The sequence below is a fragment of the Muntiacus reevesi genome, chromosome 4 (genome assembly GCF_963930625.1).
Source record: "Muntiacus reevesi chromosome 4, mMunRee1.1, whole genome shotgun sequence".
Lineage (NCBI taxonomy): Eukaryota > Metazoa > Chordata > Mammalia > Artiodactyla > Cervidae > Muntiacus > Muntiacus reevesi.
In genome coordinates this window covers 72,927,646-72,951,640 of record NC_089252.1, presented here as the reverse complement: position 1 = coordinate 72,951,640, position 23,995 = coordinate 72,927,646, and the positions used below count along the sequence as shown (strand labels likewise).

Sequence of the window (23,995 nt, the reverse complement as noted above, 5' to 3'; positions counted from 1 at the left end):
ACATCATGTGAAATGCTGGGCTGGATGAACCACAAGCTGGAATCAAGATTGCCGGGAGAACTGTCAATAACCTCAGACATGCGATGACACCAACTTTATGGCAGAAAGTGAAGAGGAGCTAAAGGGTCTCCTGATGATAGTGAAAGAGACTGAAAAAGCTGGCTTAAAACTCAACATTCAAAAAACAAAGATCATGGCATCTGGTCCCATGACTTCATAGCAAATAGATGGGGAAACAATGGAAACAGTGACAGGCTTTATTTTCTTGGACTCCAAAATCACTGCAGATGGTAACTGCAGCCATGAAATTAAAAGATGCTTGCTCCTTGAAAGAAAAGCTATGACAAACCTAGACAGCAATTAAAAAGCATAGACATTACTGTTCCGAAAGTAGTCCATGTTGTCAAAGCTGTGGTTTTTCCAGTAGTCATGTATGGATGTGAGAGTTGGACCATAAAGAAAGCTGAGCACTGAAGAACTGATGCTTCTGAATAGGGGTGTTGGAGAAGACTCTTGAGAGTCCCTTGGACTGCAAGGAGATTCAATAAGTCAATCCTAAAGGAAATCAGTCCTGAATATTCATTGGAAGGACTGATGCTGAAGCTGAAACTCCAATACTTTGGCCACCTGATGCGAAGAAGTGACTCATTTGAAAAGACCCTGATGCTGGGAAAGATTGAAGGCAGGAGAAGGAGATGACAGAGGATGAGATGGTTGGATGGCATCACCGACTCAATGGACATGAGTTTCAGCAGGCTCCAGGAGTTGGAGATGGACAAGGGAAGCCTGGTGTGCTGCAGTCCATGGGGTCCCGAAGAGTCAAGACACAACGGACCAACTGAACTGTAGACAAAGGTATCTGCCACTGGGATAATCTCATCTCACTTTAAAGCACATTTCCCCAAACACAACCCCACCTGGGTGGACACACAGCCACACCTGCCATAACTGCTGGTCAAAGGGAAGCCAAGGCAGGCCTGAGTCTGGTACTGACTTCTCTGAGCGCTCATCTAAGAAAAGCTGTCAAGAAGCCAGATCGCCTCTGACCATGCCTTCTGAAGTACGGCCGGAGTTCCCTGGCTTCCTGCACCTGCATGGCTCTCAGACTTGAGAAAAGGAAGAGTCTCAGGTCTAAGTAAGGAGAAAAGAGCCCTGAGTGAAACCGCCCCTCTTGCAGTCCATGTGAGCATTACTCCCCTTCACATCTCTCACCACCATCCCTGGATTCCCTTAACTCTTAGAACAGTGACTGCTCTACCACTCCATGGCAGCCTGGCCCTCACCCATGGAGTTTTAACTGCTCTGTCCACTTACTGGCAGAGCACAAGGCTTCTCAAAATTTACCACAACACCGCATTATCCAGAACTGAGTCTCAGCTAAAGGAGGGTCCTAGCCTCAGTGACTGCTTGGGTTGGAATAGAAAGTAATTTTTACTGAATGTGTCTGTAAGGCGAGTGAAAAGAAAAACACAGCAAATCGGGCAATCAGGCAAGAAAAGGGAAATTTATTAGAGGGAAACGAGAGGGTGACTGGCCCTTAAGGAGAACCAGCATCCTCCCTTTCTTATGGGGTCTTTCTTATACCCCAACAATGAAAAATTCTCTGAAGGGACAGTTAATTTTTATCCTGTAGTTGAGTCCTGTGGTCACGTAGCTGGAGGTCTGGAATCTGGTGGTCGTGTAGCTTTGAGAAGGTAGGCGCCAGTGAGAAAACAGAATGCCATTTGGGCAATTTGCTCAGTCTCAAGGATCACTGTGATTTTATTCTTTGTTTTCGAGCTCAACATAATGAGCCATCTTAACAATGAGATGCCATGTGGGCCCTATCAGTGTCCAGTGACCATAACCATTGATAAAGATTCTGTCCTTGACCAAACTCTAGCCAGGCTCCTCTAAGCCCTTTCTCGGCTAGGCCTTTGAACCTTCGCCTATAAATGTTAGGGAACTGCAAGTCCATGTGCCAAATGCATAGTGAGGCCAAACAATACCAAAATCTCAAAGTCTGGAACAGAGAAAGGTTTATTGCATAGCCAAGCAAGGGGATGGGTGGCCCATGCCTTAAAAACCCCAAGCTCCCCAAAAGCTCTCAGCAAAGCCCTTTTATAGGAAAGGTAAGGGAGGGGCGTGGTTAGTTGCTGCAAGCTTCTTGATGTCAAATTCTTTGTTCTAGAGGGCAGGTCATGATCAGGTGAAGATGTTCCTGTAAATCTCTACCAGACGAATGTTATTCGCGGGAAATACTCTCTCAGAGGCCTATTCCTTTCAGAGGCAAGGCAGTGGAAGCTACTGTAAGGGAGAAATCATGCCGCTATTTGTTTTTCTTATCAGCAACCCAGCTTCCACATTGGAATGACTGTGAAAAGAGAAGGAAAAGCAGAAGAACTATAAGCAGAAATGAACAAGATGGAGAGCTATAACCAGAAGAGTCAGCCTTGCCACTGCTGAGTTAATTACACACATACATCCCAAAGAAAACGATCTAAGAGCAACAGAGCCTCCCTCAATCCATGGCCAGAAGTACTGGTTTACCCCAAACATAGAGCACAGAAGAAATCATTGGCAGCATATCCCCACTTCACATAAGTGAAAGTCACTCAGTCGTGTCTGACTCTTTGCAACTCCATGAACCATACAGTCCATGGAATTCTCCAGGCCATAATACTGGAGTGGGTAGCCTTTCCCTTCTCCAGGGGATCTTCCCAACCCAGGGATCAAACCCAGGTCTCCTGCATTACAGACAGATTATTTACCAGCTAGGCTATAAGGGAAGTCACTTCACATGCCACTTCACATAAGCCCACCAGCAAATCTACCCCAATCCTGGTCAGCCACAAGCCATCAAAAAAGAGAATCTGAATGCACAGACTGAGCTCACTGTGAGCCAGGAAATGTTAATGGAGGATGGTCAGTGTGTCTGGTGGAAGAATATCAAAGATAAATTGCCCAAAGCTTCCCACCAGTAGGGAAAAAAAATCCTGAAATTATCTTTGTTGCTAGGAGACATGGAGCTATAGGAATGACAGGAAGATTGTAGGGAATTCCTGGTGGTCCAGTGGTTAGGACTCCATGCTTTCACAGGCCTGGGTTCAATCCCTGGTTGGAAAATAAGATCCCACAAGTTGCATGGCACAACAAAAGAAGAAAACAACAGATGGCCATCAGAGAAGTCGGCCACAGATATCTTTTGGGTACTTGCTCCCTTTCCACAGGGTGGGGCCCCAGCAGCCTCACTGCATTGTGTGAACCACCCTACCCTCAGAGGAGAGTAGGCCAGAAGCCAGCACTTAAACTGGACAGTTCAGATAGTCTTTCCTAAGAATATGGAATCAAGCCTGGGAGATTATGATTGGGCTGGTCCCTAGAATGGAGTTATAAATGTGGGACCTGTAGCAAATTCTGCCCTGTGCCTGGGGATGAAGAAAACAGGAATTCAAAGAGGAGAGAAGAGATGGAAGGTGCAAAGCCTGCTTAGACTGAGCCTGAGTGCTGCATGAGGTTCTGACTGGGTTTCCAGACTCCAGACACCTCTGCTGTAATCTCACCCTTGGGTGCCAGGATACACACAGGAGTCATAATGAATTAAGTATATCTGAGTTAATTCAAGTGGGTCTCTGCTATTCTTAAACAGATCCTAAATAACATACTTAGCAAGTCATTGGTCAATGCAAATGTCTCAGAACTGAACAACTCAGGTAAAATGACACCCACATGCCTTTCTGGAGGGAAGCAGGCAGTCCTCAAGCAAATCGGTGGGGGTGGGGGAGGTCAACTGGTTATACTGTTATTTCACTTTCAGAAAAAAATACAAAGTTGTGAAAGTTTATTTTTACACATCTATCCTTTCTGTGAGCTACATTATGGCCCTTTTCAAAAAACTCCTGAACATCTAATGAAGTGCCAGACACCTGAGGACCCTGAGCCCTGAGTTAGAAAGAATGGCCCATTTCTCACCCTTCAGCACCTAGTAGGTGCTGAATAATAATAATAATGTTCAATTAACAACAGGCGAAAACCCTAAATGCCTGTTGAATTAATGAATAAAGGAGGTAATAAATGGGAAAACAGAAGTTACCAAAAGTCAGAAAATCATAACTCTCTTGGCTGGGAGGACTCAAAAGCCACTTCCAACCCAGAGCAGATCTGTTTACTTTTTCCTACACTTTTTGCTTTCCTCTCATGGTGTAATCTGTTTAGAAGTTCCTCTTTTCTGCTGGCTAGTTAAGAGTCCTTAGTCCCACCCTTCCTTGTTATAATCCTCTCAGGTGCCTTGAGCCCCTTCTTGCTAAATGGTGTTTTGGGGAAATAAATAGGATAAAATTTATATTCATATACATACACACATATATATGCATATTACATATAAATATATATTATTTCCAACACACACACACATATATATAGGTGTGCATGTGAAGAGGAAAAGTTAAAATTTTACATAACCTCCTGCTCCTTCGAGCCTCTGTAACTAAGCTTGCTCCTTGCAAAGTCTGGATCACGTAGGTCATGTAGTCTCAGAAAGTGGGGACTTACAATACTAGGAACTGGAGTTTAACTCTCACCCTTGTCCTGCTCTTTGCAAATGCCCAGCCCCTGCAAACCTGCTTGATCATGCCTGTCCATGTAAAGGTGAGGCATCCCCCTCCCCATTTTGACTGCTATTCCTGTGTGTGAAACCCCTTAGTTTAAACCAGCCTATTAACAGCTAGTGTTGCCCACTACAGTCTGTCTATAAAATCTCTGTAAGCACTTTGTTCAGGGCTCAGAGCCTGGAGTGTTAACTCCTCTGGGCCCGCCGGCATAGTAAACCTGAGTTCTCCAACTCTCTTGAGCATGGTGCTTGGTTTCTTGAGTACTGGTTTCTGCAACAATGTGTCAGGAATAAGAATGAAACCATAGTTACTGTCATTTCCCTACATTTTGACTTTTTCTTTACAATGATTCTGGATAAGGCATCTTTGCATATTGTGGAAGCTCTGACCACAGTTCGGTAAATTAAGTTTGATTTGTGCCTGTTAGTCTCTTGTATTACATAAACTTTATCAAGAAATGAGAATAAAGAAAAAAAATCCTTAACACCCTACCAACCTTTTAAATTTTTCCTGTGCTGAGGGAACTTTTTGGGGTAATAGAAATTTTCTATGTCTCAATTATATAACTATATTCATTTGTCAAAACTCGCCAAACTGTATATTTAAAAGTATGAATTAACTGTCTATAAAGTATATCTCAATAAGCCTAACCAAAATCCAAACCCTGTCTTTATGCCCAATGTACATATCATTTTCTTAGTATCTATCTCCATGTAATTATTTAAAAGTAACTTCAATATTGCTACACTGTCTGAAGCTGTGATTCTGAGAAAGGACAGGGCCTCTAACCACTGGATGAAAAGTGTGATCAAGCCAGTGAGATCATAACATCTGGTCAGATCAGCATTCTTTAAACTCTAGTGTTATCAAAATCATTAATTAGAAAATTAATTCAAAAGCACCCCACCCCCAGGACTTCCCTAGTGGTCCAGCGGTTAAGCCTCTGCACTACCAATGAAGGAGGCTCAGGTTCAATCACTGGTCAGGGAACTAAGATCCCATAAGCTGCCCAGCTTGGCCAAAACATAAGATGACAGTGACAATAATCAAATTAAATATAAAAAAGCACCATCCCTTACAAACGACTGATAGGGGACATGGAGCAGCTGTGAACACGTTGAGGGCAGGCATGGTAACTGATCAGGAACAGGCTCTCTTCTAATTCAGGAGCTACAGCAAGTCACTGTTGGGCTTCTCTTCTTCCCTCCGGTGTTTCCCAGTGTGATGCCAACAAGATCACCCCATGTCTAATTTACAGACACACCCAGAGACCTGCCCTCAAAGGCACAAGCTCAAGTCACTTCTGTACCTACATACTTGAGTAGGCACTAAAGTTAAATAGTGACATGAATGGGACTAGCAAAGAAACCCAAACAGAAAAACCACATCTCCTTTCAATCATGTCCTTGTCACTGATTATTTTCCTGCTGTATAGCTTGGTTACACAAGATCCTGATAATGGTCACTATCGAGGTAATAGAAATCCAAGGCTAGATGCCCCACAGTGAACTTTGCTACTGGCCCCAAAAGGGCCCTCCTGAAATTCTGAAAGTAATCATTGGATACTTTTCATGGTTACTTCCTCCCACAGACTTTGCATTTCCTCTACTTTTTGAATTATGATAGCCCTTCTTGTTGTAATGCCATCCTCCTAAAACCCAAAATATTCTACCAATTCTTCCAACTCTAGTATCCCTAGAAGGCAGGAGTGGACTGACGGTAGGCCAAAACTGGGCATGATAAAGAACAAATACTGGGACTTCCCTGGTGATCCAGTGGCTAAGACTCTGTGCTCCCAATGCAGGGGGCCCAGGTTCAATCCTTGGTCAGGGAGCTAGATCTCACATGCTGCAACTGAGAGTTCACATGCTGCAACAAACACTCGAAGCAGCCAGAAAAAAAAACAATAAATAAAAAAGGAACAAATACTACTGGGGTTCCCTAGTGGCCCAATGGTTAGGATTCTAGGCTTTCACGACCTTGGCCTGCGTTCAGTCCCTGGTCAGGGAACTGAGATCCAGTAAGCACCATGGTGCAGTCAAAAAAAGAAAAAGAAAAAGGAACAAACACTACCATTTCATACCAGGGGAAAGTGAAGGTGTTAATTGCTCAGTCATGTCCAACTCTTTGTGTGACCCCAGGAATCTATACATGGACATCAGCAGATGGTCAATATCAAAATCAGATTATATTCTTTGCAGCCAAAGATGGAGAAGTGTATACTCAGCAAAAATAAGACCAGGAGCTAACTATGGCTTGGATCATGAACTCCATATTGCCAAATTCAGACTTAAAATTGAAGAAAGAGGGAAAACCACTAGATCATTCAGGTATGACCTAAACCACATACCTTATGATTATACAGAAGTGACAAACAGATTCAAGGGATTAGATCTGATAGAGTGCCTGAAGAACTATGGATAGAGGTTCATGACACTGTATAGGAGGCAGTGATCAAGACCATCCCTGAGAAAAAGAAATGCAAAATGGCAAAATGGTTGCCTGAGGAGGCCTTACAAAGAGCTGAGAAAAGAAGAGATGTCAAAGGCAAAGGAGAAAAGGAAAGATGTGCCCATTTGAATGCAGAGTTCCATGGAATAGCAAGGAGAGATAAGAAAGCCTTGCTCAGTGATCAGTGCAAAGAAATAGAGGAAAACAATAGAATGGGAAAGACTAGAGATCTCTTCAAGAAAATTAGAGATACCAAGGGAACATTTCATGCAAAGATGGGCACAATAAAGTACAGAAATGGTATGAACCTAACAGAAGCAGAAGATATTAAGAAGAGGTGGCAAGAATACACAGAAGAACTATACAAAAAAAATCTTCATGACCCAGACAATCACGATGGTGTGATCACTCACCTAGAGCCAGACATCCTGGAATGCGAAGACAAGTGGGCCTTAGGAATCATCATTATGAATAAAGCTAGTGGAGGTGATGGAATTCCAGTTGAGCTATTTCAAATCCTAAAAGATGATGCTGTGAAAGTGCTGCACTCAATATGCCAGCAAATTTGGAAAACTCAGCAGTGGCCACAGGGCTGGAAAAGGTCAGTTTTCATTCCAACCCCAAAGAAAGGCAATGCTAAAGAATGTTCAAACTACTACACCACTGCACTCATCTCAAACTCTAGCAGAGTAATGCTCAAAATTCTCCAAGCCAGGCTTCAACAGTACATGAACCATGAAATTCCAGATATTCAAGCTGGATTTAGAAAAGGTAGAGGAACCAGAGATCAAATCGCCAACATCTGCTGGATCACTGAAAAAGCGAAAGAGTTCCAGAAAAACATCTACTTCTGTCTTATTGACTATGCTAAAGCCTTTGATTGTGTGGAACACAACAAACTGTGGAAAATTTTTAAAGAGATGGGAATACCAGACTACCTGAACTTCCTCCTGAGAAATCTATGCAGGTAAAGAAGTAACAGAACTGGACATGGAACAACAGACTGGTTCCAAATCGGGAAAGGAGTATGTCAAGGCTATATATTGTCACCCTGCTTATTTAACTTATACGCAGAGTACATAATGAGGAATGTTGGACTGGATGAAGCATAAGCTGGAATCAAGATTGCCAGGTGAAATATCAATAACCTCAGATACAAAGATGATACCACACTTATGGCAGAAAGCAAAGAACTAAACAGTCTCTTGATGAAAGTGAAAGAGGAGAGTGAAAAAGTTGAACTAAAACTCAACATTCAGAAAACTAAGATCATGGCATCCGGTCCCATCACTTCATGGCAAATTAGATGGGGAAAGAATGGAAACAGTGAGAGACTTTATTTTTTTGGGCTCCAAAATCACTGCAGATGGTGACTGCAACCATGAAATTAAAAGACACTTGCTCCTTGGAAGAAAAGCTATGACAAACCTAGACAGCGTATTAAAAAGCAGAAACATTACTTTGCCAACAAAGGTCTGTCTAGTCAAAGCTATGATTTTTTTCAGTAGTCATGTATGGATGTGAAAGTTGGACCATAAAGAAAGCTGAGCACATAAGAATTGATGCTTTTGAACTGTGGTGTTGGAGAAGACTCTTGAGAGTCCCTTGGGCAGCAAGGAGATCCAACCAGTCCATCCTAAAGGAAATCAGTCCAGAATATTCATTGGAAAGGCTGATGCTGAAGCTGAAACTCCAATACTTTGGCCACCTGATGTGAAGAACTGACTCACTGGAAAAGACCCTGATGCTGGGAAATATTGAAGGCAGGAGGAGAAAGGGATGAAAGAGGATGAAATGGTTAGATGGCATCATTGACTCAATGGGCATGGGTTTGAGTAAGCTCTGGGAGTTGGTGATGGACAGGGAAGCCTGGTGTGCTGCAGTCCATAGGGTCACAAATAGTTGGGACACGACTGCACAACTGAACTGAACTGCTGGACTGTAGGCCACTAGACTCTGCTGTCCATGTAATTCTCCAGGCAAGAATACTAGAGTGGGTAGCCATTCCCTTCTCCAGGGAATGTTCCCAACCCAGGGATCGAACTGAGGTCTCCTGCACTGCAGGCAGATTCTTTACCGTCTGAGCCACCAGGGAAGCCCTACCAAGGGACAGAAGAGGGTAATCAAACTTGGTCCTTAAGTATGAGAACTTAAATGGAGCTGGGAAAACAATAATGACTTACTTATAGGAGACCAGAAGAGTATCATCAAAGACATGAGCAGAAGCCCAGAGGAAAGTCTGCCACACTAGGGATGATGGAGTTGGAAACGTGCAGGAGCTCACAAGGAATGAGGTAAAGGGTTCAGGCTATGAGTAGATGACTTCCAAGGAGAAGCATGATTCTGAAAGAAATGCACAACTTGGACAGGTGAAGACTTGGCCATTTCCGATGAGGGGAACAACAGGAAGGGAGGCACAGCAGGAGGAAGCAGCAGTGCCCGTGAACAAGACAGGGGAGCCCCTGGCGTGGCTGGGCAGGTCACGCATGTTGGGGAGACAGAGAGGACAGGACTGAAGTGGGGCAGCAGGGCTTCACCGGGGATGGCCTTGTAACTTGGTCGGGTTTCTTCCTGGTGTGCACTTTCTGATGGTGAATGAAACTCGCGCTCCATTTGAAGGATTTCCCACACACTTTACACTCATAAGGTTTCTCCTCAGTGTGAACTCGCTGGTGCTGAACCAGGGTGAATTTCTGGTTGAACGCCTTCCCACACTCCTGGCACTCATAAGGTTTCTCCCCAGTGTGGATTCTCTGGTGTACTATAAAGCGTGAGCTACAAATGAAAGTTTTCCAACATTCGTTACATTTATAGAGCTTTTCTCCAGTGTGGAACCTCTGGTGCTGGAGAAACAGCGAACTCCGGCGGAAAGCCTTGCTGCACTCTTTACATTTGTAAGGTTTCTCCCCGGTGTGGATCCTCTGATGCTGAATCAGAACTGAATTTGATCTGAAGCTTTTCCCACACTCCTTACATCCATACGGCTTCTCCCCAGTGTGAATTCGCTCATGGATGACGCGGTCATAGTTACACCGGAAGGCCTTCCCACATTCCTTACATTTAAAGGGTTTCTCCCCAGTGTGGATTCGCTGATGCCGGATAAGTTTCGAGTTGTAGTCGAAGGTTTTCCCACAGTCCTTACATTTGTAGGGCTTCTCTCCCCTGTGGAGTTTCTGATGCTGAAGGAGGTGCGAGTTTTGACTGAAGGCTTTTCCACATTCCTGGCAAGGGTACGGTTTCTCCCCAGTATGGATCTTCTGGTGCCGTGACAGTTTTGAGTTACATCTAAAGGCTTTGCCACATTCTTTGCATTTGTAGGGCTTTTCATCCATGTGAATTCTCTGATGCTGGTGAAGGTCTGAATGTTGGTTGAAATATCTGCCGCACTCACCACAATTATAAAATACCTGTTCTCTAGGGAGGCCCTGCTTAGTAATGAGATGCATGCAGACACCACAGCTTCCTTGCAATTGTCTGGCTGTCTCTCCTCTTTCAGCAGTGGAGGATGGATGATCCTGGACTGGCAAATCTGTGAAACTGCCGTTCTTTGAGTATTTTTTCTTCCCTGGGTGATACAGCTGCAGCTTCTCTAAGCTGTTCTCAAAGTGAGGGTGCCTGGGAACATCCACCAGCGGCACCTCCATTATCAACTTGTGATACTCTGGTCCCTTCGAAATGCTCAGCTCTGTAGTCTGCCCTCTGTACTCAGTCTTGGCTTTACCACCTAGCATGATGAAAACATAACATGATATCACTGAATCACTCTGCTGTATATCTGAAACACAACAATGTTAATCAACCATATTCTAATATGAAATAAAAGTTTAAAATAAGTAATAAAGACACACAAACACTGAAAGTGAAGGGATGGGAAAAGATATTCCATGGAAATGGAAATAAAAAGAAAGCTGGAGTAGCAATACTCAAACCAGACACAGTACAGTTTAAAACAAAGACTGTAACAAAAAAAAAAAAAGGGGCATTATATATTGATAAAGGTATCCAAAAAAAAGAAAAGAAAACAGAACAGTCACCTAGTTATGCTGAAAGGAGAAAGGGATTAAGCAGTACTGTTAATGCCGTGACCAGGACACGTGTACTTTTTGGAGAGAGACATAGCCTCCTGATGATACCTGGAAGGAAAAGTAAAAATACTGGAGGCAGAGAAAGCAGCAACGCCATTAGGACAACAAAATCAGCAGAGACAGCAACAACTGTTAATGGAGACAAATGAGAGAAGAAAAAACAGGAGGAACGGGGTGGGGAAAATGCTGAACGGGGAACAATTAAGAAAAGCAGAGGGAGGGAATTCCCAGGCAATCCAATGGTTAGGACTTAGCATTTTCATTTCTGTGGCCCTGGGTTCAATCCCTGGTTGAGAACTAAGATCCCACAAATCCAAGGTGTGGCAAAAATTAAAAAAAAAAAAAGAAAGCAGATGGAGCTGAGGTTGAAGAAGATCTTTCAACTGGAGCAAAAAGAGCTGAGTAAGCAGCTCTCACACCACACAGCATCCAGAGGGCGGGAAGATGCTGTCTGTAACAGCGGATCTCAAGGTCCCCATCAAGGCCAGAAACTGTCTAAATGCTTTATAATATTCTGTAATGTTTAAAGAAGGGATGTTTTATATTGCAAGCCTGACTGGGGAAAGGACAGTTTGTAACACTGCGGGTTGTGAGGGGTTCATAAAAGGACCATAATTGCAAAACTCGTGTGCTGTCCAGTGGGAGGGAGACTTAGCTGTGGAAGGAAAAAAGACATGGCTGGTTCAGACCCTCCTAGGACTGGAGACGGCCACTCGTGGGGAAGGGGGACCCACACTCTTACTGGTGAGCCATATTTGCCTTTCCAGACACCAAAGATTTGACACATGAAACTTCTAGCTCAGTGTTTCTCAAGTTTTTTTGACCAGGACTCATCATTTAGATCCCATGGAAATAAGAGTTTTAAAGAACACGACCCTTAATAAGAATGATGACTAGATGATGGATTTTATACTAGCTTGGTCTATTTTATTTAAGTCAAGCCCAATCTAGTCTAATTTTTAAATAGTGAGCACAACTCACTAATGAGTTGCAACCCAGAATATTAAAGCCACAGTTCAAGATTCTCAGGAACAGAGGTCTTCAAAGTGTGGTCCCAGGATCATCATGGTCTGGGAACTTGTTAGAAATGCAGATTCTCAGGCCCCACCCCAGTCTACGAAATTAGAATTTCTGGAGGTGGCATCCAGCACCACAAGTGATTTAACAAGCACTGCACACTAGGGTTTGACAGCCACTGATCTAGAAACTAAAAGCAGCAGCTGGGAGGCTGTGTTTAAAATTGTTTTAGGTTGCATTGCCTGATTAGGTGGCCATTAACCACATGTGGCTAATTAAAATGGAACAAAGTTAAAAATTCAGTTCCTCAGTTGTATCACCAACATTTCAAGTGCTCATGTGGCTAATGCCTCCCATATTGGACAGTGCAGATACATAACATTTTCATCACTGTAAAGAAGTCCTACTGGCCAAAGCTATTGACAGGCTAAATGGACAATGTGCAGCTGTGGCAAAGGGATTCACTGACAAGGGCGGGCGGGGCCCTGGGAAAGCTTCTTCCATCAAGGTGGGCTCGAGTGCTGGAGTCAATCTAAGGGGGCCGGATGCAGACAGAGTGGGGGTGAGTAAGAGAGGGGCATTTGGTTTACAGAGGTTCTGAATAGCATTAGGGATTGAGGGAGTATAAGAACAGGGCGACTGAATGAGGAAGACTATCCACCATATCTGTGGATGGTTCTTCACATTTAACTTCAATTCATTATCTTTCAAGAAAGGGGAATTCCCTGGCAGCCCAGTGGTTAGGACTCCGTGCTTCCCTGGTTGAGGGACTAAGATCCCTCAGGCAAAAGACAAAAAAGGAAACCACTCATTCCCAATAAATAAACGTGCTTTCCACAAATCAATTGATATGAAACTTCATATGAATAGAGTGAAAGAAAAGAATCATATGATCATCTCAATAGGTAAAGGCTTCCCTGAAAGGTCAGTTGGTAAAAAATGTGCCTGCAATGCAGGATACCCCAGTTTGATTCCTAGGTCAGGAAGATCTGCTGGAGAAGAGATAGGCTACCCATGCCAGTATTCTTGCCCTGTGCGCTTCCCACTCCAGGAATTCCCTTGTGGCTCAGCTGGTAAAGAATCCGCCTGCAATGCGGGAGACCTGGGTTCAATCCCTGGGTTGGGAAGATCCCGTGGAGAAGGGAAAGGCTACCCAATCCAGTATTCTGGCCTAGAGAATTTCATGGACCGTACAGTCCATGGGGTTGCAAAGAGTTGGACACAACTGAGTGACTTTCACTTTCAATAGGTAAAGAAAAGAATTTCACAAAACTCAACATTCATTCACCATAAAAACCTAACAAATTAGGTAGAGAAGGAACATGGGCTTCCCTTGTAGCTCAGTTGGTAAAGAATCTGCCTGCAATGCAGGAGTTCCTAGTTTGATTCCTAGGTTGAGAAGATCCCCTGGAGAAAGAAATGGCAACCCACTCCAGTATTCTTCCCTGGAGAATCCCATGGACAGAGGAGCCAGGCAGGCTATCATCCATGGGATCATAAGAGTTGGACATGACTTAGCAACTAAACCACCGCCACAGGGAAGAAACATATCTCAACATAAAAAAGGCCATAAATGAAATGCCCACAGCTAACATCATACTCAAGAGTGAAAGGTTGAAAGTTTCTCTTCTAAGATTAGGTACAAGAGTGTCTACTCTCACCACTCCAATTTAACACAATGCTGAAAATCCTAGCTAGAGCAAACAGGCAAAAAAAAAAGAAAGAAAGAAAGAAAGAAAAGGTACCAGAATTAGGAAGGAAGAAATAACAATTTGTTCTATTTGCAGATAATAAGATTTAAAATACAGAAAATTCTTAAGACTCAACGAAAAGAACTGCTAAATCTAAACAGTGAATTCAGTAAAGCTGCAGGATATACAATTAACATACAGAAATCTGAATACTAACAATGAGTTTTCTGAGAAATAAAGAAATTGATCCCTTTTATAACACCATTTATAACAGCATCAAAAACACTAAAATACTTAGAAATAAATTTAACCGAGGGGTTGAAAGATCTCTACTCTGAAAACTACAAGACATGGATGAAAACAACCAAAGAAGACACAAATAAATGGAAAAATATTCCACTGGGAGAATTAATACTGTTAAAATGTCAATACTGAACTTCCCTGGTAGTCCAGTGGTTAAGAATCCACCTGCCAATGCCAGAAACATGGGTTCAATCCCTGTTCCAGGAAGATCCCACATGCCTCGGAGCAACTAAGCCTGTAGGCCACAACTACTGAGCCTGTGCTCCAGTCCCCGTGCGCCGCAAAAAGAGAAGCCACTTCAACAAAAAACCCTTGCACCACAAGGAAGAGTAGCTTCTGCCCGTCATAACAGAGAAAACCTGAAAACATCAAGGAAGACCCAGCAGAGCCATAGATAAATAAATCTTAAAAAAAAAGTCAATACTGCCAAAAGTCATCTATAGAGTCAATGCAACCTCTATCAAGATGCCAACGGCATTTTTTTAACAAAAGTAGAAAAACACTCCCCAAAATAAACAGGATTTCTTTCAAAAGCTACTTTCTAATTTAGTGTTTAGGAATTTATAAAAAGTCCATTCTCCTGCTACAGTTTCTCTCTCTCACACACACACAAACACATACAAAATGTCCTTACAGAAAGAAGTTGTCTATTTTGTGTATATTCTTATGTTAATCAACAGAAGTCTACCTTCACTACTAAAAGTTTGAAATCCTTTAGCTTTACAAAGAAGAATGATGGAAAATAAAAGGTCTGGACTAGTCTTTTCCAGTTTGGGGCTGAAGCTCTATGGAGGAGAGAATGGCAGGTTCTCCTGCTTACCTCTGCAGATGCCTCTCAGGTCCTCTCCCCCGACCAGTGTCCAGGGATCCAGGTGCCCTGGTTCTTCCCCTTGCTCCAGCCAGAAGATCAGATCTGGTTTGGGGAGTGGAAATGCTGCTGAAGGACACAGAAGAGGAATAGAAAGTTGAGGAGAGCCTCCTCGGACCCCTCTCAGTCTACCCCCCACTTTGCCAGGTGGAAAAAGCAGTGACGTCCCAGGAGACGAAGGGAGGCCAGGGTGGAGAGACTCTGGGGATGAAATGAGGGCACAAACTGCTTTGCCCAGGAAGATTATTCTGGCTCTGAAAGCGCAGGAAGTCCACACTGTCACTGGAGGAGTGTACAGAAGGCCTTAGGAGACTCACACAGAGAAGATGGGGCCACAGTCTCCTCCAGGGAACTGAAAGAGTGAAGGAATGAATATGGAACCTTCTCAGTGCTCTGACCCCAGGGCAAAGCCCCTCCCAGGAGCATTCCCAAGGGGAAAGAAGGAAGTCTTTTCTTTTTTTGGCCACACTGCTCAACCTCTGGGATCTTAGTTCCCCAATCAAGGATTGAACCCACACCCTTGGCAGTGTTGGAGAAGGCAATGGCAACCCACTCCAGTACTCTTGCTTGGAAAATCCCATGGATGGAGGAGCCTGGTGGGCTGCAGTCCTTAGGGTCACTGAGAGTTGGACACGACTGAGTGGCTTCTCTTTCTCTTGTCACTTTCATGCACTGGAGAAGGAAATGGCAACCCACTTCAGTGTTCTTGCCTGGAGAATCCCAGGGACGGCGGAGCCTGGTGGGCTGCCATCTATGGCGTCGCACAGAGTAGGACACGACTGAAGTGACTTAGCAGCAGCAGCAGCTTGGCAGTGTGGAGTCCTAACCACTGGACTGCCAGGGAATATCGGGGAAGTCTTGTTTAAAACTGAAACGAACCCAGATCTTTCTCCAGTAGTTAGTTACTGCAACTGAGGATCGGGGAGCTTAGCTCATGGAGCATCAATTCTGGTGGTATTAGAGATCCCAGATACATTACAGAGGAAGCCAGGAGCCCCCAAGGGCAGAAGCTGAGTTTTAGGAAGGAAGGAGGACTCACCCAAGGAGGTTATGTTTACATAATTCTCCAGCATCACCTCCCTGTACAGGGCCCTCTGCGCAGAGTCCAGGCTGGCCCATTGGTTCTGGGTGAAGTACACAGCCACGTCCTCAAAGGTCACTGGCTCCTGAAACAACAGGCTTCTTCTCAAGCCCTGGACGGAGGCAAAGGGAGGGGCCCGAACTTCCGGGAAGGCGTGTCCTGGAAAAAAGAGCCACCGAAGAAGAAGAAGAAGCAGAGGACTTACAGCCATCACTGCAAAGACCGGTTTAGACAAGAACCACTGCTAGATGCAAAATCTAGGAGGAAATGTTGATAAGCAGGATATCTGCATGATTTTAAATGTTTCCCTCGCTCCGGCCCGGGGCCGCTCCGCCCCGCCCCCGCCCCCGCCGGCCGGGGTGCTCTAGGTGCGGCGCGGAGACCCCCTGCACCCATGCGAACGACGGCGCTGCAAGCGGTGCGGAACGTGCGGCCGCGGTCTGCAGCCCGCGCACCATCTCGGCAGCTAGTGCGCTCTGCTCGCCGCGGCCCTGGGGACTGCGGGCGGGTGGCGTCCAGGCGCTGCGCACCGGCCCTGCTCTGCTGTCGGTGCGGAAATTCACAGAAAAACACGAATGGGTAACAACAGAAAACGGTGCTGGAGCGGATGGAATCAGCAATTTTGCACAGGAAGTGTTGGGAGATGTTGTGTACTGTAGTCTGCCTGAAGTTGGGACAAAGTTGAACAAACAAGAGGAGTTTGGTGCTTTGGAAAGTGTGAAAGCTGCTAGGGAACTCTATTCTCCTCTATCAGGAGAAGTAACTGAAATTAATAAAGCTCTAGCAGAAAATCCAGGACTTGTCAACAAGTCTAATTATGAAGATGGTTGGCTGATCAAGATGACATTCAGTAACCCTTCAGAACTAGATGAACCAATGAGTGAAGAAGCATATGAGAAATACATAAAATCTATTGAGGAATGAAAATGGAACCCACAAATAAACTACTTTGAAACAACTTAATCTAGCATTGTTGTCTTAAATTAGTGGTGGATAGATATTTAAAAAGCAACTTTTAGCAAAAGAAACTACTTGTAACAATGTTTCCTGAAGAAACTACCCCTTAACTTTCTAATGCCTTCAGATAAACACTGTGCATCTTTTCCACAGCATCCTGTGATTTTTAGGCTAGGCTCCAGTTATAACATTCAGAATTCCTGAAATTATCTCTGGTAAAACTAATTACAAAAATTATTCAAGGATAACATGGTTATCTTATACCTTATATGACATTGTAACTTGCTTACAGCTATCCTTGGATTTGGGTCAAAATAATCTTCCCACTAGAAATAACTGCCAGTGGAGAAAAGTTTGTTAGTTGTACAGTGTCCAGTGAAGAATATTACTGTCTTAATTTTGCAATATACTGTGTTTGCTGGTGCTATTTTTATACAGTGAAGCAACAGCCTTGCAAGAGAATAAACAATTTAATAATAAAATACTCAACTTCTTAATCATGTAAAAAAAAAAATGTTTCCCAATAGATTTCTAATCAGTTGCAGGGGAAAAATAATAACTATACAGTGAAGAAATCAGATAACACTTTGACCAGGAAATTTAAAGCTGGCTAGTGTGACTGATGAACTGGATTTCTAATTTTAATTCATTTTAATTTAAATAGGCACCTAGCTAGTGGCTCCCTTACTGAACGGTGGATAACAGACACTTGGCTGACCCTGAATGTTAATATTCTGCCTCTACTTCCTTGAGAGTCAGCAGCTGAGAGACAGTCCTGACCATCTTCCCTCACTTTAGGGCTTCTACCCTCCACACCTCTCTAATTACTTATGTATCCTTTGTTCTTTGTTCTCCGCAACATGCAGATTCTCAACATCCAGCTCTATCTCTCATCATTCTGCTTCATTCCTTTGCTGACACTTCCTCCCTCTCCATTATTAAATTAACAGGGGACTTCCCTGTGGTCCAGGGATTAAGAATCTCCCTGCTAATGCAGGGGACTGGGCTTCAAGCCCTGGTCCAGAAAGATTTCACACGGTGGGGGGGAACTAACCCGGGACACAACTCCTGAGCCTGAGCTCTAGAGCCCCTGCTCTGCAACAAGAGAAGCCACAGCAACGAGAAGCCCACACCACAACCAGAAGTAGCCCCGCCCCCTGCAACTAGAGAAAACCTGTGTGCAGCAAGGAAGACCCAGCAAAGCCACAAATAAAACAAATACAGTTTTGAAAAATCAATAGGGCTGTTGATTCCCCTACATGGGAAGTGGGTTTCACAGGCAGCACAGATTCATGGCAAACAGCAGAGGCTTTAGCGCTGTGGTTCTCAATTGGGGTGGGGGGGGGGGGGGGACGGGGACGACAATTGTCCTCCAGGAATATGTGGCAATGTCTGGAGACTGTTTTAGTTGCCACAACCTCCGGATTGGGGGGGTGGGGTGGGGGCGGTGAAGCTACTGACACCTAGTGGTTAGAGGCCATGGATGCAAGTTACTTAACATCCTAGAGTGCACAGAAGGGTCCCCCACAACAAAGGATTACCTGGCCCCAAACATCAACAGTACTGAGGCTGACAAACCCATCTCTACAGTCACACTCCGGAGGTTCAGATTCCACCGCTATAGCCATTAGCTGTCTGAACTTAGATGAGACACTTAACTTTTTGTGCCTCAATTTCTTCATCTAAAAAACGGATACTAGCAATATGAAGCTAGTGAGGCTCTTGTAAGGATGGAATGAACTAGTATGTGTAAAGCAAACATCACCTGGCACATGATAATATATAAATCTCTGCACTTATTACAACAACAGATGAGATTGGGGGAACTTCCTAGGTGATTCCAAATAACAAATGTTTCTCATAGAGATTGTAGCAAAGACTGACAGTTCTTAATATATCTATCCATCCATCTATCTCACTTCTAAGAGGTTTCTAAAAGAGAACAGCTGAGAGGTTTGCATTTTTAGCATCTCCTCTTCTAGCTAGAATGCACATGATAGCTGGAGATCAAGCAGCCGCCTTAGACTGTGAAGTACCATTGGGCAGGAAGGCCAGTGCTAGGATGGTGGAGCAGAAAGATAGAAAGAACCTGGATGTATGGTAATAGTGGAGCCATCACACTCGCCCTAGACTGCCTCTCCCAGACTTCTCTGGTGTAAGAGAGAAGCTTTTTTCCTGTTTAAGCCACGTTTAAGTCACTGTTACTTGGGTTGGTTTGTTTGGCCACACCACAGAGCATGGAGGATTGTATTTCCCTCCTCAGGGATTAAATGCACACCCACTGCAGTGGAAGCCCTGAGTCCTAACCATTGGACTGCCAGGGAATTCGTCAGTTGGGGGGTTTCTTAGTGGAACATAATCCCCCTTGACTACCATACTTTAGGCAAAGCCCCTGGAGAGAAAAGACTGAACCCAAAGATGTTAAAATTTTTCCGAACATGGAACTGATGTTGGCTTAAATGCTGAAACATAAGTGGATGATCCAAGGTCCAGAAAAATGAACCAAATACACACTGCTCTTAAGTTTCTGGGATGGAGCTTTCTCATTTTATGATACATCCATTACATGACACACCAGCTTTCTCACTGCATGGTCTAGGAATCTAGAGAGAAATTCACTGAAATCATCCTCTATCAGTAAGAAAACTCCAGAGGGAAAACTTCCTTCAATGCTGCATGAATTTGTGCCAACAATGAATACAGCCTTTTAACACAGATTAAACTGAAATTTTTGCAGTGGACTTCGAGGCACTGGCTTCAGTTCCAAACTCAGCACTCCTCCAAGAATTCACCTCTCTCATCAATCCACACCCTCCAATTCTCCCAATTTGGGTTTCATTGCACCCTGACTCTGTGGTCTGCAGAGCAAACTTCTCCTGGAGGCATGCCTATTTAATCTCAGGAGGTGGCCTTCCTCTGTGTATTGCCACACAGACTCAGTTCAGTTCAGTTCAGTCGCTCAGTCGTGTCCGACTCTTTACGACCCCATGAATCGCAGCATGCCAGGCCTCCCTGTCCATCACAAACTCCCGGAGTTTACTCAAACTCATGTCCATAGAGTCGGTGATGTCATCCAGCCATCTCATCCTCTGTCATCCCCTTCTCCTCCTGCCCCCAATGCCTCCTAGAATCAGGGTCTTTTCCAATGAGTCAGCTCTTTGCGTGAGGTGGCCAAAGTACCGGAGTTTCAGCTTCAGCATCAGTCCTTCCAATGAACACCCAGAACTGATCTCCTTTAGGATGGACTGGTTGGATCTCCTTGCAGTCCAAGGGACTCTCAAGAGTCTTCTCCAACAACACAGTTCAAGAGCATCAATTTTTCAGCACTCAGCTTTCTTCACCGTCCAACTCTCACATCAATACATGACCACTGGAAAAACCATAGCCTTGACTAGACGAACCTTTGTTGGCAAAGTAATGTCTCTGCTTTTTAATATGCTATCTAGGTTGGTCCTAAGTTTCCTTCCAAGGAGTAAGCATCTTTTAATTTCATGGCTGCAGTCACCATCTGCAGTGATTTTGGAGCCCAAAAAATTAAAGTCTTTCACTGTTTCCATTGTTTCCCCATCTATTTGCCATGAAATGATGGGACCAGATGCCATGATCTTAGTTTTCTGAATGTTGAGCTTTAAGCCAACTTTTTCACTCTCCTCTTTCACCTTCATCAAGAGGCTTTTTAGTTCCTCTTCACTTTCTGCCATAAGGGTGGTGTCATCTGCACATCTGAGGTTATTGGTATTTTTCCCGGCAATCTTGATTCCAGCTACTGCTTCTTCCAGTCCAGCGTTTCTCATGATGTACTCTGCATATAAGTTAAATAAGCAGGGTGACAATATACAGCCTTGACGTACTCCTTTTCCTATTTGGAACCAGTCTGTTGTTCCATGTCCAGTTCTAACTGTTGCTTCCTGACCTGCATATAGGTTTCTCAAGAGGCAGGTCAGGTGGTCTGGTATTCCCATCTCTTTCAGAATTTTCCAGAGTTTATTGTGATCTACACAGTCAAAGGCTTTGGCATAGTCAATAGAGCAGAAATAGATGTTATTCTGGAACTCTCTTGCTTTTTTGATGATCCAGTGGATATTGGCAATTTGATCTCTGATTCCTCTGCCTTTTCTAAAACCAACTTGAACATCTGCAAGTTCACGGTTCACGTATTGCTGAAGCCTGGCTTGGATAATTTTGAGCATTACTTTACTAGCGTGTGAGATGAGTGCAATTGTGCAGTAGTTTGAGCATTCTTTGGGATTGCCTTTCTTTGGGATTGGAATGAAAACTGACCTTTTCCAGTCCCATGGCCACTGCTGAGTTTTCCAAATTTGCTGGCATATTGAGTGCAGCACTTTCACAGCATCATCTTTCAGGATTTGAAATAGCTCAACTGGAATTCCATCACCTCCACCAGCTTTGTTCGTAATGATGCTTTCTAAGGCCCACTTGACGTCACATTCCAGGATGTCTGGCTCTAGGTGAGTGATCACACCATCGTGATTATCTGGGTCGTGAAGATCTTTTTTGTATAGTTCTTCTGTGTATTCTTGCCACCTCTTCTTAATATCTTCTGCTTCAGTTAGGTTCATACCATTTCTGTCCTTTATTGTACCCATCTTTGCATGAAATGTTCCCTTGGTATCTGTAATTTTCTTGAAGAGATCTCTAGTCTTTCCCATTCTGTTGTTTTCCTCTATTTCTTTGCATTGATCGCTGAGGAAGGCTTTCTTATCTCTCCTTGCTATTCTTTGGAACTCTGCATTCAAATGGGAGTATCTTTCCCTTTCTCCTTTGCTTTTTGCTTCTCTTCTTTTCACAGCTATTTGTAAGGCCTCCTGTGACAACCATTTTGCCTTTTTGCATTTCTTTTCCATGGGGATGGTCTTGATCCCTGTCTCCTGTACAATGTCACAAACCTCCACAGACTAGCGCTCCCCAAATTTTAACCTGCCCATTAATTCCCCAGATATTGTACAAATGTAGATTCTGATTCAGTAGATGAGATTCTGCCTTTCTAATGAGCCCTCTGGTCAGGCCAAACCTGTTCATCTGTGCACCGTCCTCACGGTCTGCCTGGATGTAGATTCTCACTTTCTAGATTTTCTAGGCTGGTGCTTCCCTCTTTCCACACCTGATCCTTCCAAATTTATTCTACTCTCCCTCATTAACTCCCCTAACACACTCTTCTGCCATACTCTTTGATGGCTGCAAAGCTAAGCACATGACTGGCCAAGGCACGTCCTGTAATGCCCTTTCATAACTGTTCTGAATGTGGAAAGTTGGGGAAAAGCTCACCTGAGACCATGTCTGGAGAATGGCTGATGACCCCTGGCTTCATGCACTGCCCTCTCTGTTTGGAAAAGCAAGAACCTGGAGAGCTAAGAGAAGAAAGAACCACAGTGAGACTGACCCTGTCTTGTTCCTCACACTCGCCACCTCTTCCTCCTTCAGTCCCCTCACCACCATCCTAGGAAAGATACTCTACAAATTTACCTGATGAGGACAGAAATTCCTAGAAAGAATCTCTGAAGCAAGAGTCAAGGACTACAGAACATTTGACCTGAAAGAAAATCCCTGGCCCGCTTTGAATGCATCACTATGTAGTCTGTGCCGAATGCTTCTACTGACCCAAACAAGCTTTTGCAGAGAAAGTAGGGTAATATAGGCCTCTGGACCTCTGCAAGGGCTGCAGAACAAAATGCAAGCGGAGTTCTGGCCCCGGGAGGAAAGGGTAAAACGTTTAACGTCCTTGTTGGGCTGTGAAGACCGAAGCCCGCATGCGGATATGAACACTCCACCCTGGGAAACAGGCGACTCTAAACGTCACCAGCCCGCACCCTGAGTACCGCGAGTCGGAGGAAGGAGGTCGGGCCGGCTCTTCAGGGCAGAAAAGTCGACTGCTCCTCTCCAGCAAAGGGCTGTGCCCAGGCTCGCAGAGCTTCGGAGGCTTCTGCTCGGCGAGCTCCAGGATGAGGAGGGCTGCGCCACGAGGGAATGGGATCGCCGAATTCCCGGCAGCTCGGTGAGCGTGTGTGTCAGCGAGCCCGCCAAACCTAGCCAAGGCGGAAGCGGAAGCGCTCCCAACTGGCGCTCTCTGCGCCTCTCTAGGAAGCCCGGAGGCTGGCCTTTCTCTATGGTTCCCCCCAAGCCAGATCCCAGATGACTGATCGCGCATTAGCTCGTATCTGTGGCTGCTTACGCCAAGTTAACACTTCCTCAAGGACAGAGATTCCACATTACACTTGCGATGCTTTAAGTTCTGTCGCTAACACTTGTTGTGTGTGCTTAGTCGCTCAGTCCTGTCAGACTCTTTTGTGACCCCACGGACTGTAGCCCGCCAGGCTCCTCTGTCCATGTGGATTCTCCAGGCAAGAATACTGGAGTAGGTTGCCATGCCTTCCTCCAGGGGATCTTCCTAACCCAAGGATCGAGCACACAACCTTCCACATTGCAGGCGGATTCTTACCGTCCGAGCCACCAGGGAAGCCCCACACTTGCCAGCAGCAATCTAATCTAATGATATAGCCCGTCTCCTCGGCTTACTGGCTGATGGCCTGGACTGTGACCTAAAATCATGGAGTCTGGGATCTGACGAGTTTCGAACTGTCTTCACTGTATGGCCTTGGGCAAATTACTAAACTCTTCCTCAGTTTCTCAGTTGAGAATGGATAGTTTCAAACTCATAAATTCAATGGATTAACTGAGTCAATTCATAAACTGCAAATTATCAGATACAGGGTGTAATACTGTGACTTAAAATTTACATATTTGGTATTCGCATCCAGTTCTTGACACAAGAAGCCTCTGAAATTCTTGGGAGTCTCCAGAGTGGTAGGACTGTCCTTTTTGACTGAGATGACCAGTAGCTAGGGTCTCCTAACTTCAGGATGGGATGGGGGGGCTGGTCAGCAGAGGAACCACCAGGACTCTGGCCATTGTGGGTGACCTGGTCACCACCACCA

The 23,995-nt window shown here is 44.6% G+C and overlaps 1 protein-coding gene and 1 pseudogene across 1 annotated transcript; one reads left to right on the top strand and one right to left on the bottom strand.

Moving 5' to 3' along the window:
- Positions 1 to 1,399: 1,399 nt before the first annotated feature.
- On the bottom strand, positions 1,400 to 23,013 carry ZNF619 (zinc finger protein 619). Its single transcript, XM_065933076.1, is given in 7 exon segments — positions 1,400 to 3,789; positions 9,224 to 9,524; positions 9,527 to 10,764; positions 14,957 to 15,073; positions 16,044 to 16,244; positions 22,329 to 22,411; positions 22,880 to 23,013. Coding segments are annotated over 5 exon segments (1,803 nt in total). The 5' UTR covers positions 22,372 to 22,411; positions 22,880 to 23,013; the 3' UTR covers positions 1,400 to 3,789; positions 9,224 to 9,320.
- Positions 16,156 to 18,065, top strand: LOC136166596 (glycine cleavage system H protein, mitochondrial pseudogene; annotated as a pseudogene).
- Positions 23,014 to 23,995: the final 982 nt, after the last annotated feature.